Source organism: Suncus etruscus, chromosome 10 (genome assembly GCF_024139225.1).
Source record: "Suncus etruscus isolate mSunEtr1 chromosome 10, mSunEtr1.pri.cur, whole genome shotgun sequence".
Classification (NCBI taxonomy): Eukaryota; Metazoa; Chordata; class Mammalia; order Eulipotyphla; family Soricidae; genus Suncus; species Suncus etruscus.
The window spans coordinates 5,944,262-5,963,625 of record NC_064857.1 but is presented as its reverse complement, the minus strand read 5'-3'; the positions used below and the strand labels follow the sequence as shown (position 1 = coordinate 5,963,625).

Genomic DNA, 19,364 nt, shown 5'->3' with positions numbered 1-19,364 from the left:
TCATGAAGAATAGCTTTAAAGGAGGGAACATAGGCTTTGCCTGCCAAGGCTCTGAGTTCTAGCACTGGCCCCATCACCTCACCTCTCAAATGAGTTAGGCCCTGCAGCACTGCTGATGAGGAGTGTGGTTCCTAGTAAACATGGGTGAGCAGATTGACACAGCATTTCAGGTTCCGGGCACCCAAACACCAGTCACAATGAAAGGCTAAGTATACCAGGAGAAACCTTTGTGGGGGGGGGGGTCCAAAGAACAGTTGGGACCCCCAACTCTGCTCAACATGAAATTGAAGATCACAAATAATCCTGCAATAAAGTAACCACTTAAAATCCTTAATTTACATATCAAATGATTTTGATTTACATTTTATACTTTGATTTACATTTTATACTAAGTTATTTTGCTTACTGTTTTCTATGTAAATCTCCTTTCAGGACCTGTCTCCTCATATATGTGTAGACTTGAATTTTAGCAATTCAAGTTTACAACAAGGACAGATCTCAAATGTCAATTTTGAACTATTATACATATTTTAATACTTTTACGCATCATTTAAGCTTTTTAGGGGCTGAAGAGATAGCATGGAGATAGGGCGTTTGCCTTGCATGCAGAAAAACGGTGGTTCGAACCTGCATCCCATATGGTCCCCGAGCCTGCCAGGAGCGATTTCTGAGCGTACAGCCAGGAGTAAACCCTGAGTGCTGCCAGGTTTGACCCAAAAACCAAAACCAAAAAAATAATTAATTTAAAAAAAAAAAGCTTCTTATTCTACAAAAAGTTTTACTTTGATTGTTTCATTTTATATCATATTAAAAAAGGTATATGTTTTATTTGTATCAATTCTTTCCGAGTGTTTCTTAATTCTATTGTAACTTCATTGTTTATACTTCAATTGATAGTAAATTTTATTAATTTGTTTTTTTATTGTCAAAAACAGTGAGAATAAACAGGAATAGGAAAGAACAGGTGAAAAGTGTGAATAGTGGTGAGGAAAAGAAATGATCCCTTGGCTTCTAACTAATGTCTGATTCACTAAGCTCTTTTGAAGTCATGGATTTTAGAATATTCATTCTTTTCTACTACATGAGCTTGGCTCAGGAGGTAGTTTTAATTCAATCTTCCCTGTATTCTTGCCTCTAGGCTCCTATGAAAACCTGAATGCCACTTAGAAAAGAAAAAGAATTGTGAAGTTTTCAAATGATTTTCATTAAACATTTTATTCTACTTAATGAATTCAAGATCGGCTTTTGTGTTATATGAAGCTATGCTCAGGGCTTACTGCAGGCTCTGCACTCAGGAATTCCTCCTAGCAGTGTGCACAAGATCATATATGATGCTGGTAATCAAAACCAATTCAGATACATGCAAGTTAAAGCACCTTATACACTGTACTTTAACTGCTGCCAAATACCAGGAGTAGTGTCCACCAGGTGTGGTCCCAAAAAACAAACTAACGGATGAATAGATGTAACAGTTTCAAATAAATAAAATCCATTATGTAACAAAATTTCATATTAAAAATATTGACTATATGAAAGTAATGACACTTAAGAAGAAAGACAGTGATTTTTACACTTTTTTAAAAAAATTCATTGGGGAAAGGATTCCGCCCATTTCTGGCATATTAGACTTTTACCCCAGTTTATTACTTTTCTCTTCTTCAAACAAAACCACGCAACTTAAACTACCTAGTCCTGCCTCCCAGGAAGAGGGGGAAAAAAGGGAGGCACCAAGACCAAACAGGTGCAAGACTACTAAGTAGTAGGCTAGGTACAGAGGGGACCACATATTCTAGCAGCCCCGGGAGTGAGGGAGGAGGATATGGGAAGTAGGACAAAAACGGAGGTGTGGGGAGGACAATTTGGTGATGGGAATCCCCCCTGATTTTATGTAGATATGTACCTAAAATATTATTGTCAACAATATGTAAGCCACTATGATCAAAATAAAAATTAATTAAAAATATCACAAGTACATAAAATGGATTTTTAATATTTTATTTAAAACATGTATTACATAATTGCTCATAATAAATGTATTTCTTTTTCTTTTTTCTTTTTTATTTTATGGTGGTTGTGGTGGTGGGGTTTGGGTCACACTTGGTGGCGGCGTTACTCCTGACTCTGCACTCAGAAAACTCCTGGCAGGCTCAGGGGACCATATGGAATGCAGGGGATCAAACCCTGAGTCTGTCCTGGATTATTCACATGCAAGGCTCACATATTACTGCTATGCTATTGCTTTGGCCCCTAAATTTACTTATTTGAAGACCAAGATCACTACCAATGTAAAATTTCTTCCACCACTGTCACCAGATTCCCACTCATACCCAAAAATGAAATTATATATATGTATATATAACTATATACATATATATAATTCCCCCCCACAGGTAAGTGGAAATGAAATTATATTTTAAAGTACATTAATAAGAAAATTTGTGAACATAAATGGATCTCACAACGAGGTCATTAAGTCATTGTCAGAAGATTTGCTAAGTGATTTCTTGCTAGTCAATTTTGCTATTTGTTTAGTTTCTGAACATTACATGACTTTCAATCCAAGTTGACGTCAAAGTTGGTGCGTTATAACTTGGATAACAGGAATGAAAAGAAAATTAGAGGTGTTGCAGCGCCATGTATGCAGCTGCATAGTTCAGGAATCCCAAGCTCAGTGACTAACACTTCGGCTTTTGTTAGGCATGCTGTCAAATGTCAGGACTTCTGGGAGTTTGTGAAGGAAGTGGGAGGGTGCCTGCACCCACTCCTAAAAAGTCCTGAAGATGTTCAGCCCAAATACGGGCATACCTGGAATTTTGGTCTATTTGGCATCTCTGCAGAGCTCCCTGATTGAATAGTGAAGCTGGACCATTCTCCAAGTGGTGGATGCAAAAAAAACCTTCTTTTAATTGCTGTATTTAAGCCCTATGGTAACAAAATTAGTCATTGATGCGTTTAGTCTCCATTATTCACCAATGAGCAGTGAGCCTAACAACCCACACATCTTGCTCTAGAACAGGCAAATTGTTTCTTTCAGTCTCTCTCTCTTTCTTCCCCCCATCTCTTTCCTTTTTGACATGATGGTTTGCAATACTGTTAATGGAGGGGTCTTTGCCTGTTAGTTTCTCCACTTTCCACTTTCAGTGCTGAGTTCTTGTCCAAAGAGATAAGTCCAACTATCATTGTCCTAGCAGACCCTTCTCTACTTTTCCTACACTAGCCACTCATTGTGAGAAGTTTTCTACCCTGAGTTGAATCTTCTGACCTTTGTCTCTATTGTTTCTGGGTATTGTTACCATATTATCTCTTGTTTTCCTTATATCCCATAAATCAGTGAGATTATTCAATGTCAATCTCTTTCCTTGAGGCTCATTTCACCCAGCATAATAATCTCCATGTCTAGCCACGTATAAGCAAATTTCATGACTTCATTTTCTCCTAATGGCTGCACAGTATTCCATTGTGTAGATGTACCACCATTTCTTTATACACACATCAGTTGTTGGTAACCTATGTCATTTCCAGAAGATGGCTATAGTAAATAGTGCTACACTGAACATAGAAATGTTGAGGGCATTTTTGTTTAGTGTGTTAGGGTTCCTGGGAGTAAGAGTAAGTCATATGGAAGCTCAAATTCTAGCTTTTTGAGGAATGTCCATATGGTTTTCAAAAAATGCTGGATCAGTCTGCATTTCCACCAGCAGTAGAGTCCATTTGTCCCTGCATCCACACCAGCACCGGTTACTCTAGTTTTTGTAATATGTGTTAGTCTGTGTGGTATGCGATATGATACCTCGTTGTTTTGATTGGTATCTACCTGATAATTAGTAATACAAAGAATTTTTTCCTGGTGCATTTTAGTCCACTATGTTTCTTCTTTGAAAATGTCTGTTCCTTTTTTCTACCCTTTCTTGGATGGGATTAGATAATATTTTTCTTGTAAAATTCAATCAGTTTCTTGTATAACTTAGAAATTAACCCATTATTTGATGTGTATAGAATGGAAAAGTCTCTCCCATTCCATGAGTAGTCTTTGTATCCCAGTCACTATTTCCTTTGAGGTACAGAAGCATCTGAGTTTAATGTAGTATCATTTGTTTAGCTTCCTTTCCACCTTGTTAGGTTTTATCCTTAAAGACGCCTTTAGTACCAATATCATAGAGTTTTGTGCTAATATTTTCCTCTATATACCTTGTGATTTCAGGTCTGAAATCAATATTGATATCAGATATTTTTTCTTTTTTTGGTTTTTGGGCCACACCCGGTGACACTCAGTGGTTACTCCTGGCTATGCACTCAGAAATCATTCCTGGTTTGGGGGATCATATGGGATGCTGGGGGATCAAACCACAGTTTGTCCTAGGCTGGCACAGGCAAAGCAGACTCTTTACACTTGGAGCCATCACTCCGGCCCATGATATCAGATATTTTAATATCTTTAATCCATTTTGATTCAACATTTGAGCTAAGTGCTAAGGACAGGTCTGACTTCATTTTTTTTGCATGCAGTTGTTTTTATCAGCAGTTGTTTTCAGTAGTTTGCTGGCCCATCATTGGTGCATATATATTTAAAAGTGTGCTTTCTTCTTGGTATATACATCACCTGCTTACTAAGAAGTCTACCCCTGTCTCCTACAACATTTTTAAGCCTAAATTGTCTGATATTAATATGGCCATCCCAGACTTTTTTAAGGGAGTTGTTTCCTTGAATGACTGTTTTCCATCCTTCAACTTTTAGCCTATATTTTCTCAGACAATTCAAGTGGTTTGCTTGTAGACAGAAAGATATTGGATTCATTTTTTTTTATCGATGTTACCACTCTAAGTCTCAATTGTTAATGCATTTCTTACCTGGTGAGAACACACATATCTTTCATCATAAAAAGATTATTATTCAATGTTTTTGACACATAAATGTTAAAAAGTTGTTATTTTCTCAATTTTATATATAATAGCTTCTTTTAATTTTAATTTCCAGGAATATATCAAGGGAATCTATTGCTTACCAATTTGCTTTCTGTACTGATCAACAGGAAGTTTTATAGCAGACGCATCTTTTCTACCCATCTTTGATTTCCAAAATGCCTGCTGCAAAGAAAGAAAATAATTATGGTGAAGTCTTTCAAAATCAAACGAATTACACGAAAACTTTATTTTTCTCATAATTCCATTTTTCAATAATGTATTAAAATGTCTTTGAGTCATCTCATTAGTCATCAGTAAAGAACAAAAATTATTTCAAATAAAATATCAAGAATATCAAGAATACAATTGCAGTAATTTAATTTCCTAATCATTCGTTCTTGGTTAAATTTATTTTTTTCAAGTACTACCTCAACAAACCAGTTAGGATAGCATTATCTATAAATGATAAAACTATATGCTATTTATTTAAAGGGGTTTGGATTATAGGAATTCTCTCAGCAGTATGCTTTTCTTTTTGGGGGGGGTGTTATTTGGTTGTTTTCCTTTCTTTTTTTGGCTGTACTTGTAGTACTCAGAATTTACTCCTGACCTTGTGCCCAGGGATCTCTCTCTTGACAAGGTTGAAGAGACAGGGTAAAAGAGAGGGAAGGAAGGAGGGATAACAGATAGAAGGGAGGAAGGACTGAGGAAGGAAGATAGCAGAGAAGGGAGGGAGTGAAGGGGAGAAAAAAATAAGATTTCTTAAACTATGTCTAAGAAAGTGCATTATGTCTATTGGCACATGGATCTAGCTAGAAATGGTAAGATTACTAAAATTGGAGAAAATATATTAACAAGAAAACCAGACACTATGTCTAAAAAAGTCTGTGAATAAAAATTAATCCTTATGCCTCTCAAGTTAAATCAGCAAGGAGAAGCCTTTAAAGAAAGACTGTATATTTATGACACCCATTTTTTCTGTGCCCAGGAAGGATTAGCCAGAAGGCAAAGATTTGGAGAACAATGGAGAAAAAAATTTCTCTAAAAAACCAAAATTAAGACTAGGCAATTGGCTACTATTGTCAATTGGATGTGTCTTCTGGATGGTTTTCTATGCAGCAACTTTCATCTTCACCGGAGACCAAGTTCTCCCATGTGCACTCACTAGTCCCCATTTTAAAATATCTATTCCTTTCAAATGTGTTCATATAAAATTGTATAAAAAAATTTAAGTTTTATAGTTTTATAATTTATTTCATAACTGAAAAAAGAACTAGGACTCTCAGAACTATAAAACAAATTCAACAAAGCTGATACATTAAAAATGAACTAGTTTTAAACCTTTTTATCAATATCTCAGTAAAGAAACACTGTAAGTTTCAAATTTTTTAAATTCAATTTATCTTTGAAATTAGTTTAGTCTTCAAGGAAAATAGACCTTATACCAAATGTTGAGACAGGATTTTTGTTTAAAAAAATAAAAGGCCTATCTATAGTACACCTACATACATAAATGGCTCACATTTAATTAACTTTTATTAACTAGAACAAGCATGAGAGGGTAGAAAATATTTCACTTTGTTAATAAACTCATTGAGGCTATTTCAAAACATCTAAAGTGACCAATAATGTGTATGGTGCAAACTGTCAGTTTTTCATATCTAGAAAAATATACTGGCTTTTCTTTGTTCTTCAAAGCCATAAAGCAATCATCATTCATTTCAATTGCTTTCATGGTTATAGAGCAAACTCCCAAGAAATCCAGAGAGACATTAGCAAGTACAGTCACAATTTCTAATAAGACAGTTATTTGCATACAAGATCAGCCACATTTTAAAATGTGTTGTGATAGATGTGGAAAGGGAATAACAGATTATATTAGTATGTACAATATCAAGATTGTTTTCACAATTTTATTCCTTGGAGACTACATCTCATCACCTTCTTTTATAAAGAACACTTCATTCCCTGAGGAACTAACTTGCTCTGAGATCAGCTAAACTAAAAAAATATGAATTAATAAGTTAATATTTATTATTTATGAATTTTGCTGAAGGAATAATTTCAAATTAAATCATCAGAGAACTTTTTAACATCTTGAAACTTGATACATATTTAAGGAAGAAAACGCTACTTTATAATATTTAAATTGCAAGTTAAAATAATTCAAAATAAATATTTCAAATTAAGACTTGACATTCTTCAGATTGAAACTGAAGATAAGGTTTTTGTTTTTGGTCTCTTTCTAACCTAAATTTTGCATAGCAATACTGCCACACACATTTTTCAGAATAATACGTACCTTCTTTGAAAATGTTTTCTAAAAATTTTTTTATAAATATAAACACATTCCAACCAAGTACTTTTAACTGCTCATTTGTATCATATTTTTTAATAATATACAGAAAGAACAAGTAAGGAAATAAGAAGTCTTCACATATGTCTCTGCTTCCAGAAAAAGCTTCAATCCAGACTGTGACATTTAAATATAGATCAAAACACAGGTTATTAAAAAAAAAAAACATGACCACAAGGGAAATATCTATTTCAGTTTTAAGGCTTAAAATAAAGACTCTGGACTGCAATAATGGCGTAGAGGGTAAGGCACCTGCCTTGCACATGACTGACCCAGGTCATTCCCTGGCACCCAGCATACCAGGAGTGAACTCTGAGCACAGTGCCAGGAGTAAGTCCTGAGCACAAGACTGAGTTAAATGTGGAATAAAAAACAAAACAAAGAAAAAAGAAATATCCTTACTTTAATATGAATTGATATCTAAGCAAGACAGATATTTAATTATGGCTGGATCAGAAAATCAATCATGAGTATATAATATTATGCCACATATATAAGTAGTAAAGAAAGATGATACATGCCTATGTTTCCTTAAAAAATTCAATTCCAGAACAAAAACTGAAAAACTCAGATATATTCATGTAATTAATATATTTATTTTTTTCTTTTTTTTTTGGTTTTTGGGCCACACCCGGTAATGCTCAGGGATTACTCCTGGCTATGCGCTCAGAAGTTGCTCCTGGCTTGGGGGACCATATGGGACACCGGGGGATCGAACCGCGGTCTGTCCAAGGCTAGCGCAGGCAAGGCAGGCGCACCTTACCTTTAGCGCCACTGCCCGGCCCCATGTAATTAATATATTTAAAGCATTTAATTACACTTGATTTCCTAGAAGAAAGCAAAAATCTAGAACACAAAAAATAAATAAAATAAATAAAGAAAATCGGGGCCAGAGAGATAGCATTGAGGTACGGTTTTTGCCTTGCATGCAGGACGGTGGTTCAAATCCCAGCATCCCATATGGTCCTCCGAGCCTGCTAGGAGTGATTTCTGAGCATGGAGCCAGGAGTAATCCCTGAGTACTGCCTGGTGTGACACAAAAACCAAAAAAAAAAAAAAAAAGTAAACAAAATCAACAAAATATCTCTGATGCTCACACAAGTTTATGACAGTAGATTTCTAATGAACTAAACACCTGAAGTTTGGAAAGTGAGTGACTAATAAACTATTATGTGGTGAATAGGAATAGGGAATTTGGAGTGCCTAAGGCTGCTTAGCTGAGATTGAAGCAATGGAGAGAACTGGAGACCAGAAAGAAGGTGCAGAACTGAGGAAGCACTTAGCACTCAGGTCTCCTAGTGAAACCCTGAGACAGGAAAGACACACTTGGCCGACCAATACTAGATGTTCCATTTGAGTCTGATTATTGGCCAGATGAGCGTAGTGTTGTATGTGGAACAGATCTTCATCCAAGACTGAATCCAGCTACACCTCTGAACCCAACAGAGGGTTCACTGTGGCTGTACAGTTCTGAGATTCAAGCAGGAAACAGTCTAGATTTTTAGAACTAGTATGTTTCAAGGGCTCCAGCAGACTCTTACAAAGGATTAATCAAAATGCAAAGGTGAGAATATAGAGATGGACAAAAGTCACAGCTAGTTCAATACATAAGACAGCAGGTAAAACCTTGTCTCCCCATTTCCCACACTCACTGGTAAATACTATAGCCATTAACATCTTAGCTGTAGAATGTCTGGAAAATCTCAGAAGGCTAAAACCCCCTCCCCAACCTTAATTGGAAATCCAGGAAAGTCTAAAATTAGAGTTTCCACTGGAAGTAGAGAAATACAATTGGCCTAGGAAATGTCTATCCACCAGGACAAAGTTAGAATATGGGAACATAAAACAAAAATTTTCCATTTATACCTAAAGGTGCTAAAAAAATAGACCTACAAACCTAGAGACTATGGTGCCTATTGCATAAACAAAGCAACTGTAAAATATAAGACATAATTATTATTTTAGTAATCTATTAAACTCCATGGTTTCAAACATATTAACAGTTGGTTTTCAGTAATAAAATGTACACCCACCCCTAACTCCTCAATAGTGCAAGTTTCCCACCACCAATGTCCCCTATTTCCCTCTTCCTGCACCCCTTGCCTGTCTTCAAGATAGGCATTCTATTTCTTTCTCTCTTACTTTCTCTCTCCTCTCTCTCTTTCTCTCTCTCTCACTCTTTCTCTCTCTCTCTCTCCCTTTCCTTGTCATGGTAGTTGTTAGTGTAATTATTTCTCTAACTGTGCTCAACTCTCTTTGTGGTAAGCCTCATATCATGGACTGATCCATCTGGTTGAGTTAGAGAGATCATACAAGAAGTAAGGTAACTGCCTTGAACACAGCTGACTCCAGTTTGATTTCCAACACTTTGCACCACCAGTGGTCACTCCATGTGGCCACTCTCAAAATAAATGAAAAAAAATACATCAACTGTATAGAACATAAAATGAAACAATAAACAATAAATTAAATACAGGAGTATAAAGAAGTCTTACCAAAGAGATAAGTCATAAAAAATTTAAAAGATGGAAGGCTAAAGCGATATTAGTAAGCTTGATTCCTGGAACCACATATGATCCACTGAGCCTTGCCAGGAGTGATCCCAAAGCACAGAAGCAGAATTAAATCCAAACACGTCAGTGTGCCCCCACAAAAACTATGTTGTATATGAAGGATAAACACCAAGAAATAAAATTAAAACTTTTATAAAAACATAATAGATCAATCTTGCAGATTAAGTGAAATTGAAGATAAAATTCCAGTAAAGGCTCAGGTGGAGGGAAAAGAAGATTTAGAAAAATCAATAACTCCTTTGAGACCTATCGGAATTCAGTATAAGAGAAATATGAAAACATAATGGATATAACAGAAATTAAAAAAAGGAACTAAGAATGCAGTAAATAAAAGAGTAGCTGGCAACTTCCCAATAGAGAATGTAAATTTGTGACACCCATATTTGTAACTGCCAATGAGGTAGACTCTTTTTAGTGGAAAGATGGCACAAGAACTCTATAAAGAATTACAACAAATATAGAGACATGTCCAGTTAAATTACTAAAATTTTATAAAGTTGTATATCATTAAAAAGTCACAACAAAATTAAAATTAAAGAGAAAATTATGACATCATTGGGGCTGGAGCGGTGGTGCAAACCATAAGGTGTCTGCCTTGCATGTGCTAGACTAGGACAGACCACGGTTCAATCCCCCGGAGTTCCATATGGTTCCCCCAAGCTAGGAGCAATTTCTGAGAGCAAAGCCAGGAGTAACCCCTGAGTATCACCGAGTGTAGCCAAAAAAAGAATAAAGAAAAGAAAAGTATTACATCATTGTTCAATATTCACAAACAAAGAAAAAAGTAAAGGCTTTTTGGGGGGGAAGTATGTAACATACCCACTAAACTATTAACAAATTTCACAGTTGGAATTCTACAGATGAGAAAAATAGTATAACAAATACATAATTCTAAAAGATAAAAACTTCCAGCCAAGAATACTTTACACTATAATTATCATTAGCATATGATGGAAAAATAAAGGCTTCCTTACTAACAAAACTAATGGAGTTGATCACCATCAGACTTCAACATAATAAATGTTGAAAGTACTTTTATAGCAAACAAACAAAAAGAAGACAAAATCTTTTTTTTTTTTTTTTGGTTTTTGGGTCACACCCAGCGGTGCTCAGGGGTTACTCCTCGCTGTCTGCTCAGAAATAGCTCCTGGCAGGCACGGGGGACCATATGGGACACCGGGATTCGAACCAACCACCTTTGGTCCTGGATCGGCTGCTTGCAAGGCAAACGCCGCTGTGCTATCTCTCCGGGCCCAGAAGACAAAATCTTGAGTTTGGTTATAAACAGTAATACAAAATCAGAAAAACAGATAAGAAGATGATGAGATAAAAGCGCTTAAAATGGAAGAACATAAAGTATTGAGATGGAATTGGTATAGTTTAAAAGGAGTTAATAACAATACACAAAAAGTATCTTAGACACACAGAGATTGTACAGTCCAACCTTACCATGAACATCAAACAAAATTCTATACCAAGAACACTTAGGGAAATTAATAAAGAAATTAAGAGCATCATCAAGGAAAATATACTCCCAAAAAATTGTGAAAAAGAAGCAATAGCAGAAATATAAAACAACTAGAAAATAAGATACTATATCAGTAGTAATCTCCACGTAATGAAAATCACTCCAAACGTGAATGTTCTGGACTCCTACCAAACAAAAGATAAAATGGTTGTATGGATAAAATTAATAAACCCATGACCCATCTGTATATGATACATAAGAAAAACTCACCTGGTATATTAAGGCAAAAGGACATTCATTGTGAAAGTCTACAGTAATGTATGTAATGCCAATGATAAAGCAAAAGGAAGGAACCAATAGAAATAATATGCAGAATAAAGATACCACTATAGAAAATAACTTCCAAAGCCAGAACTATAAATCTAGTGAAACACTGTAAAATACTATGAACTATCAAAACTATAGTCATACCTTTAAAGATGGCATGGATAAAGGTTGTGGAAACTTTTCTAAGCACAGCAAATCCACAGTGAAATAAAATTACTACATGGTTTCTCACGCAGATGTACAGACTAAATAAATAAAGCAAGTGGCAAAACACAACCAAAGTAAGTCTTTGAAACATAGTGTTTTCCAGAGTAAAATACATAGGTGGGTGAGAGGGTAGAAATTGGTAGAGGGGGCCATTTTGACAGTGTTATATTGTTTTTAGTAGCATTAGTGCTGGGGATGTCTGGAATAGAATAAGATAGCAGGAGTTCCTAAAGTGCATGAACAGCACTACCAACTTTACTGAGCAACTATCAAGTGCCCAGAGACACTTGACCTATTAGGCAATGGAGTTATTACTACCACTGGAATTTAATTTTAAGCTGAGATGAAGCTTATGATTTTTTCAGGAAAAGTCAGTCCCAATATCTACTAAGATTTAATATTTTTGATTTATACCACAGAAGACAATTTCTGGGTAAGATAAAATAGTGAGAAGGTATCAGTACTGAAGAAAGGGACTAATTCTATTAAAATATGAACTGATTTAGAAAGAGAAAAGGAGAAAAAAAGAGAGAATGCATCAGAAAGAAGAGAAGGAAGGAAGTGTGAGGGGGAGGAAGAGGAAGAGAGGAAATGGCAGGAGGAATGGAAGGGATAAGAAAGGGGAGAGGGAGGGTGAGAGGTGCAGAAAAGGGAGAAAAAAGAGACTGAAGAAGAGGAGGGAGAGGGAATAAGAGGAGAAAAAATGAAGTGTGGAGGAGGAGAAGGAAGATAAAGGAATAGGCGAAAGCAGAAGAAAACAGAGAAGAAAGGAGGGAAAGAATGAATGGGAAGAGAAGAGCGGGAAATGAAGGGGTGCAAAGAAGGGCATGAAGAGAAAAACTAAAGAGAGGGGCTTGTTGAGAAGATAAGATAAAGAAAGGAATAATAAAAATGAATGAAAGGGGAGAGGAGGGAGAGAAGAAGGGGGACAGAGGAAGAAAGGGAAGAGGAAAGGACAGGAGAGGAATTACTTCTCAAAGGGAGCCATACGGGATTCTGGGGATAGAAGCAGAGCAGAACAAGTTCAAGTACATGCTCCCAAAGCATTCTATAATCACTCCAACCCCTATTAGTCTTTTTTATCTCCCTAGCCTGGGGCTCCTGGTATAGAAAAGAGTCAGTACTACGTAGTCATTGTCATAAATTTTGAATCTTACAAGGGCCTACATTCTACTACCTTCTGAAAGGGGCCAGCCCTCTGGCCTTGACTGGGTTCATCTGTATTTGGGCAGGTCTTTAATCTGAGCTATCATTTAAAACATAGGGTTTGAAAAAGGTGAAGGAAGATCATATCTCAGCTTTAAATTTTCTGAAAATGAATTGTCAAGGTGCCTACCTGACTACCTCAATGCCACTAGAACTTTAATGAGAGCTGCAGTGAGAATATAGACACAGGTAATGGTGGGAAGTTTGTACTCTCAAAACCTTCTAATATTTAACGAATGGTAAACCAATAAAACCAAGCACTTCTGGTGATCCAGAAACAAACAAACAAAAAAAAAAGTTGGAAGAAAAAATTATAAGTAGAAAGTAAAGTCATAGTGCCTGTATCAAACAAAAATAAAATCAACATATCTGGAAGATAAAAGAAAATTAACAACAAAGAGAACAAAAAATGGGTAAAAGGCATGAAAGATATTTCACAAATGCAATGTATATAATATATAAATCCATTTAAGAAATAAAAATGCTAATAGTAACTATCAGAATCCAAAATAAAATTATTACAGAAATTTTACAAATATGTCTAAATGTTGGGAGGCTTGGAGTAAGTGAAAATTTCAGACATTGATGCTGGGATTGTAAAATCACACAACCTCTTTGAAAAACTGGCAACTTCTAACAAAGGCATTTCCACTCCTATGTACTTAGCTAAGAAAGATAAAAAGTATATATTCACAAAGAAACCTTTGTTCAAAGGTATTTGTAGCAGCTTGATTCATAATAGCCAAAAAATTAGTAATAGAAGAAACAAAAAAGTGTATAATACCATAAATATATATATATATTTATATATATAAATATTATATATAAATATATAAATACCACAAGCACTGAAAGTATGCAACAAGGAGATAAATAATAAAATTATGCTCTACAAACCCTCTATCATTTAAATCAAACTGGCACTCATCAGATATGTGTCCTTTTAACATAATTCTAAATAATATTGTATTCCTATTACTGTCAGCTTAACATAATATTAAGAGCTGAGAAAAGGGTGAAAAATATAATAAATTTACTACAAATTAAGCAAAAGAAAGGAAAGCAGAGGAAACTAAGTTTGAGAGATATTTTCTGTTGCTGTCTTCTGTTTTATTACTTGTTAATTTACATTAATCATATTGCTTGTTAATTTAACAAAGAATAGACTTCTAGTGGAATATGTGGAAGATACATAATAAAAGGGGGAAACAGGAAAATAAGTTGAAAATTATTGGGATTTCTAAGTGTAGAGTAAGATAATTCTTCATAAAAACAAAATGATAGCAGACTTCTGTTTTTATTGTAATAGCAAAAAGACAAAATTAAAAAGTCATAAGTACACATAGTATTTTATTTTTGGTGGAGTTCTAATTGGTTAGTAAACTTTTGTTGTGATATAAGAGGCAAAAATCACCTACTGAGAGTGAAACTGGAGGTGCCAAGTTTGAAGATTTGAATTCAGAGATGGAATTTATACTGTGAAAGAACACGAGCTTGTTCAGTGGAAAAACTAATGAGGATGACTGAGCTGGAATAAATGTGATAACTATGAGCCTATATAGATAGCATCTTATAATATGATTTATAAATTTTTCTGATAGATCAATTACTCAGTGTTGGGATATGGAAAGAGTAAACAGATTAAGTAAAATTTAGGTTTTCCAGACAACCTAACCCTGAAATAAAGCAAAACAGTGAAGAAGTTTAAAAGACTATAAAATGCATTTGTGTGCCATGGAGTTTCTAATGTTACAGACAAAAGGGAAAATACAATACAAGTTTAGACTTAGGCATAAAAATACATTTTGTTTTCTTTTAAAAATTTAGATAAAATCAAATTACCAAAATATTGAAGGTAATAGGGCAAAAGCTTCTAGACAAAAGCTAATAAAAAATGTGGCGATTAGTGTTGATCCTGAAAATGTCCAGGATATTCAATCCAAAGTGCCTAAAATGCTAGGAAACAATATGGAAAATAAAGAAAATGAAAAACTAATATAATACAGAAAGCATAAATATAAAGTGTAAAGGCACCTTTAGTGTCAATATGGGGGGTGGAGACTTGTGAATTCGAAACACTAAGGAATGATTAAGTTTCTCATTGAGACAGTTACAATAACAGGATTGATGCTGGAGCTATAATAGAGTGGGTAGGAATTTGCCTTGCACACTGAAGACCTAGGTTCAAACCCAGCATGCTGTATGCTGCCGAGGAGTGATTCCAGAGGGCAGAGCCAGGAGTAACCCCTGAGCATCATCAGGTGAGACCCTACATAAACAAACACAAAGCAGATCAATACTCTAGTCAAATATAGTTAACCGTAAAGGAATTTCATTTGTCTTACTTGTTTATTATGCATGAAAAGTTAATGATGGAAAGTACCTTTTGATTTGAGGGCATGCAAAGAATTAAAGAAAGGACAGTCTCCACTGTAGAAGGATTCAGGCAAATGGTGTTTAGGAGAAGAATCAGTTTTCAATTAGTGTCAAGAAGTTAAAGTAATGATCAATGAAGTACTTGAGAACAGATGGAATTCCAGAGAGGTACAAAAATAAATAGGAAAGGGAATATATTTTATGAAAAATAATAATCCATAGCAAAAATAATTGAATTAAGTGTTTAGCAGACAATGAATAGGAGACCTTAGACAACGAATAAAGGCAGCAAGAACGTGGTGTAGCTTGAACAAGCCTTTCTCACAAGTTTCACAGAGGACATTGAAGGAGGAAGTTACACTGGGAAAGAAGTTTAGCAGGTTAGATCTGAGTTTGTCAGGGGAAGAAAGTTTTGGATCCCAATTGTGACACTAGGCACAATGACTCACCAGAGTTATGAGAAGTAAGCATTTATCATAATGGGCTGTATCAAACTTAACAGGGATGTTCATTAGTCGAGAGTTCTGGACTCTGTTCTGATTTTACCAACCCAGACTCTGAAGGAAAAGGATCCATTTTTTTTTTTTTTCTTTTAGATTTTATGAATGACTGCTATGGCCATTGGAGTTTGAGAATCACTGCTTTTACTTAAGTAACTCATAACTCTTGTGTGTGCTTTCATTTTGAGAAATATTGCTGAAAATAGATAAGGGTCCCTTGGTAGATACCTAGATGGGGAAATGTTAAAAACTTGGAAGCTTTTAATAATTCACTGAAACTTTATTTTCTGGATCCAATCGGAAACCATAAAAGAATACTGGTGACTTTTAGCTTCTGACATTTTAGATTTTGGAAACAGTTCAGATATGTGGCATATGTCAGAAGAAAACCTGAAAATAACTAAGTGTTTTAAGCCAGTATCCATCAACCTCTTTGTGCACCTGTCTAAATACTGGTCCACATGGCGGCAATTATAACCAAAAGCAGTAGACTAGCGATTTTCAACCTGCTATATCTAAGGACCTGCAACAATCCAAGAATGCTGTTGCTATAAAATCTTTAAAATCAGTTTTAAAATAAATGAAATACAGAGCCCCTGATTTTAACTTTCAAAGGTAGTGAGTTATGGTGGAGAAGGGGCAAAGAGCAGTACATTTAAGAAATTATTTCAGGGGACTGAGCGATAGCAGGGCAGTAGGACGTTTGCCTTGCACACAGCCGATCCAGGAAGGACAGTGGTTCGAATCCCAGCGTCCCATTCGGTCCTCCAAGCCAAGAGCCATTTCTGTGTGCATAGCCAGGAGTAGCCTCTGAGTGTCACTGGGTGTGACCCAAAACCAAAAAAAAAAAAAAAGAAAGAAAGAAAGAACTGACTTCAGAGCCAGAATAGCATAGTGAGTAGGGCATTTGCCTTGCATGCAGCCTACATGGGTTCTATCCCCAGCATCCCAAAAGGTCTCTGAGCCTGCCAGAAGTCATTTCTCAGTTCAGAGCCAGGAGTAATCTCTGAGCTTGGGCAGGTGTGCTAAATAAATAAATAAATAAGTAAATAAATAAATAATAAACTGACTTCTTGGGGAGTTGATAAACAATTGGTAGAGAAGGCTCTTGTCTTGTCTTGCTGAAGGCCCACCCGGATCCTGAGAATCCTTTATGATCCCTTGCAGCCCTCCAGGAGAGTCCTAACTGCAGAGGGAGGAAAAATCCTTGAACACTGCTGGGTGTGGCCCAAACACAAAACAAACAAACAAACAAACAAACAAACAAAAAAGAACTGACTTCTTGCCAGGTGCTCTGTGAACCATTCTTTGCAAAATATCGGATCCAACAGATGGTCTCAGAAGCAGGTAACATAGAAATAGGTAGAAGGGATGTGAATAATGGGATAAGACTACTATAAATCTGCATGATAAAATGTTTATGATTGCTATAAGAAAATGATGTACTTGTTTTCCCTAAAATGTAGTATTAGAAATAGTCGATCCAAATATAATTGTCATAATTCACTGTCACTGATCCCTTCCAAAAAATACCCACAAATATTTTACTTACTTTAATTTTAATGTCTTTTTAATGCACAGATTGTTGTGGCATCTGGACACATGACATACTCGAAAACAACACATTAAATTTATACTGCCCAGAATAGACAAAAAGCTGCCTTTCATGTACCATCAACAACACTCATCATTGGGGGAGGGGTGCTACATTAGTCGCATCCCATTGTTTTTAAATTATTTATTTATTCTTAATTCTGAAGTTCTTACAAATACGGAGGAGAGAGGCATTTTGGTTCTGGGAAGGAGAGAATTTTTATAGAGTGACCATTTTATTAGCAGAATAAGGATCATTATGGTTCACAAGAGTTTAAATTCAAAAAATGAAAATGTGATTTTCTAATTTATTGTATTTGCAAAAGGGAATAGTAAATCTATTAAGAAGTAAATCTATGATATAATGGATTATTTTAAAATGTTCTTCATGACATGATACATATTCTTTTGAAAAGTGATTTTTTATGTCAAGTATACTTTCAAAAACATTTTAATAATCACAACACTATGGGGCTGGAAAGTCTATTCCTTAATCTGTGCACATACTTTGTAAGTAGGAGGCCTAGATTTGTTCCCCAGCACTACCACATGATTCCTGAGTACCACCAGAAGGATTCCTCCCTCAGAACTAGAAGTAGTACACAAATAATATTGGGAGTAACAGCCTTTCCCCCCCCAAAAAATGAAGTAAAGAAAAAGAATGAATACAATAATAGAGTAGCAAACAAATGAAATGTAAGCCTAAGTGTCTGCTATTACAAAATAATAATATAAGAAGAAATCATGGAGGAGAGAAAAGCTATCTGATCTGGCATAAACCCAGTAAGAAACGGTAACTGCACACTACACATTAGAGTTTAATGAATAATGAAAATTAAAAACAAACAGCAAGAGTAGTTTAACTTCAGGGAATCAGAGAGAAAGAAAAGTTTTGTATCTACTTGTCCATTATTCAGCAAACTGACAAATGTTTCTCTTGATGAATCAAAGACTAATGCAATAGGGTTACAGATATAAATGTCACAAACACTGCTTTTTTAATACTTAAAACCCTATCAATTGGGTTATTTAAATAGAGGTTTATAAAAACAAGGGCTGTTTTAATTATTTAGCTGAGAAATAAAAAAACAAAACCTTTTATTTTGTCCAGATGGTACCAAAAACTGGTGGCTAAAGGAATAAAGAAAACAATCGACTTTAGATGCAAACATTTCAGATGGTATCTATTCTTATCTCTGCGATTCCTAACTAATCAGATATAATCTATTTTATCACAATTTCTCAGTCTGAATTACATTTCTTATTTTACAAATATATTGGCAAACTTTTAATGATGACATCTTCAATGACATCAACAGAAATCAAACATTTACTATAAAAATTAATTTTTAGGGCCAGACCGATAGCATAGTGGTAGGGCACTTACCTTGCACGCAGCGGACCCAGATGGACCTGGGTTCGATCCCTGGCAACACATATGGTCCCCTGAGCCTGCCAGTATTGATTCTGAGCACAGAGTCAGGAGTAACTACTGAGTATTACCTTGTGTGGCCCAAAAACCAAAAAAAAAATTTTTTTTATATTTTACCAAAATGCTAAAAGTATTTTTCTGGGAATTTCTACATAATATTTATGTAGATCTAATGCAGATCTAATGTAGAATTTTCTAATTCTATGTTATGTTATGTAGATCTAATGTAGAATTTTCTCTTTCTTATTTTTAAGTAAGAGCTATACTCATTTTTTAGGAATCACTCCTTATACTGACAGTATTATTTTAACCACTGTACAGGACGGATGACTCAATGCAGAGGTTTAATAGGTTCAACTATAAGCCTAGAGTGCCTGGAGGAATGGACTTCACACTAAAGTACAACCAGGCAAAACTGGGGAGT

General features: G+C 35.3%; 1 protein-coding gene across 1 annotated transcript in view; it reads right to left on the bottom strand.

Annotated features, from left to right (window-relative positions):
* TRIQK (triple QxxK/R motif containing) overlaps window positions 1–19,364 on the bottom strand; it is a 76,335-nt gene that overhangs the window by 34,283 nt on the left and 22,688 nt on the right. Inside the window, exon 2 of the mRNA XM_049782132.1 lies at window positions 5,004–5,085. Coding sequence (XP_049638089.1) covers window positions 5,004–5,064 — 61 coding nt within the window. The 5' untranslated portion in view covers window positions 5,065–5,085. The remainder of the gene's footprint in view (window positions 1–5,003; window positions 5,086–19,364) is intronic.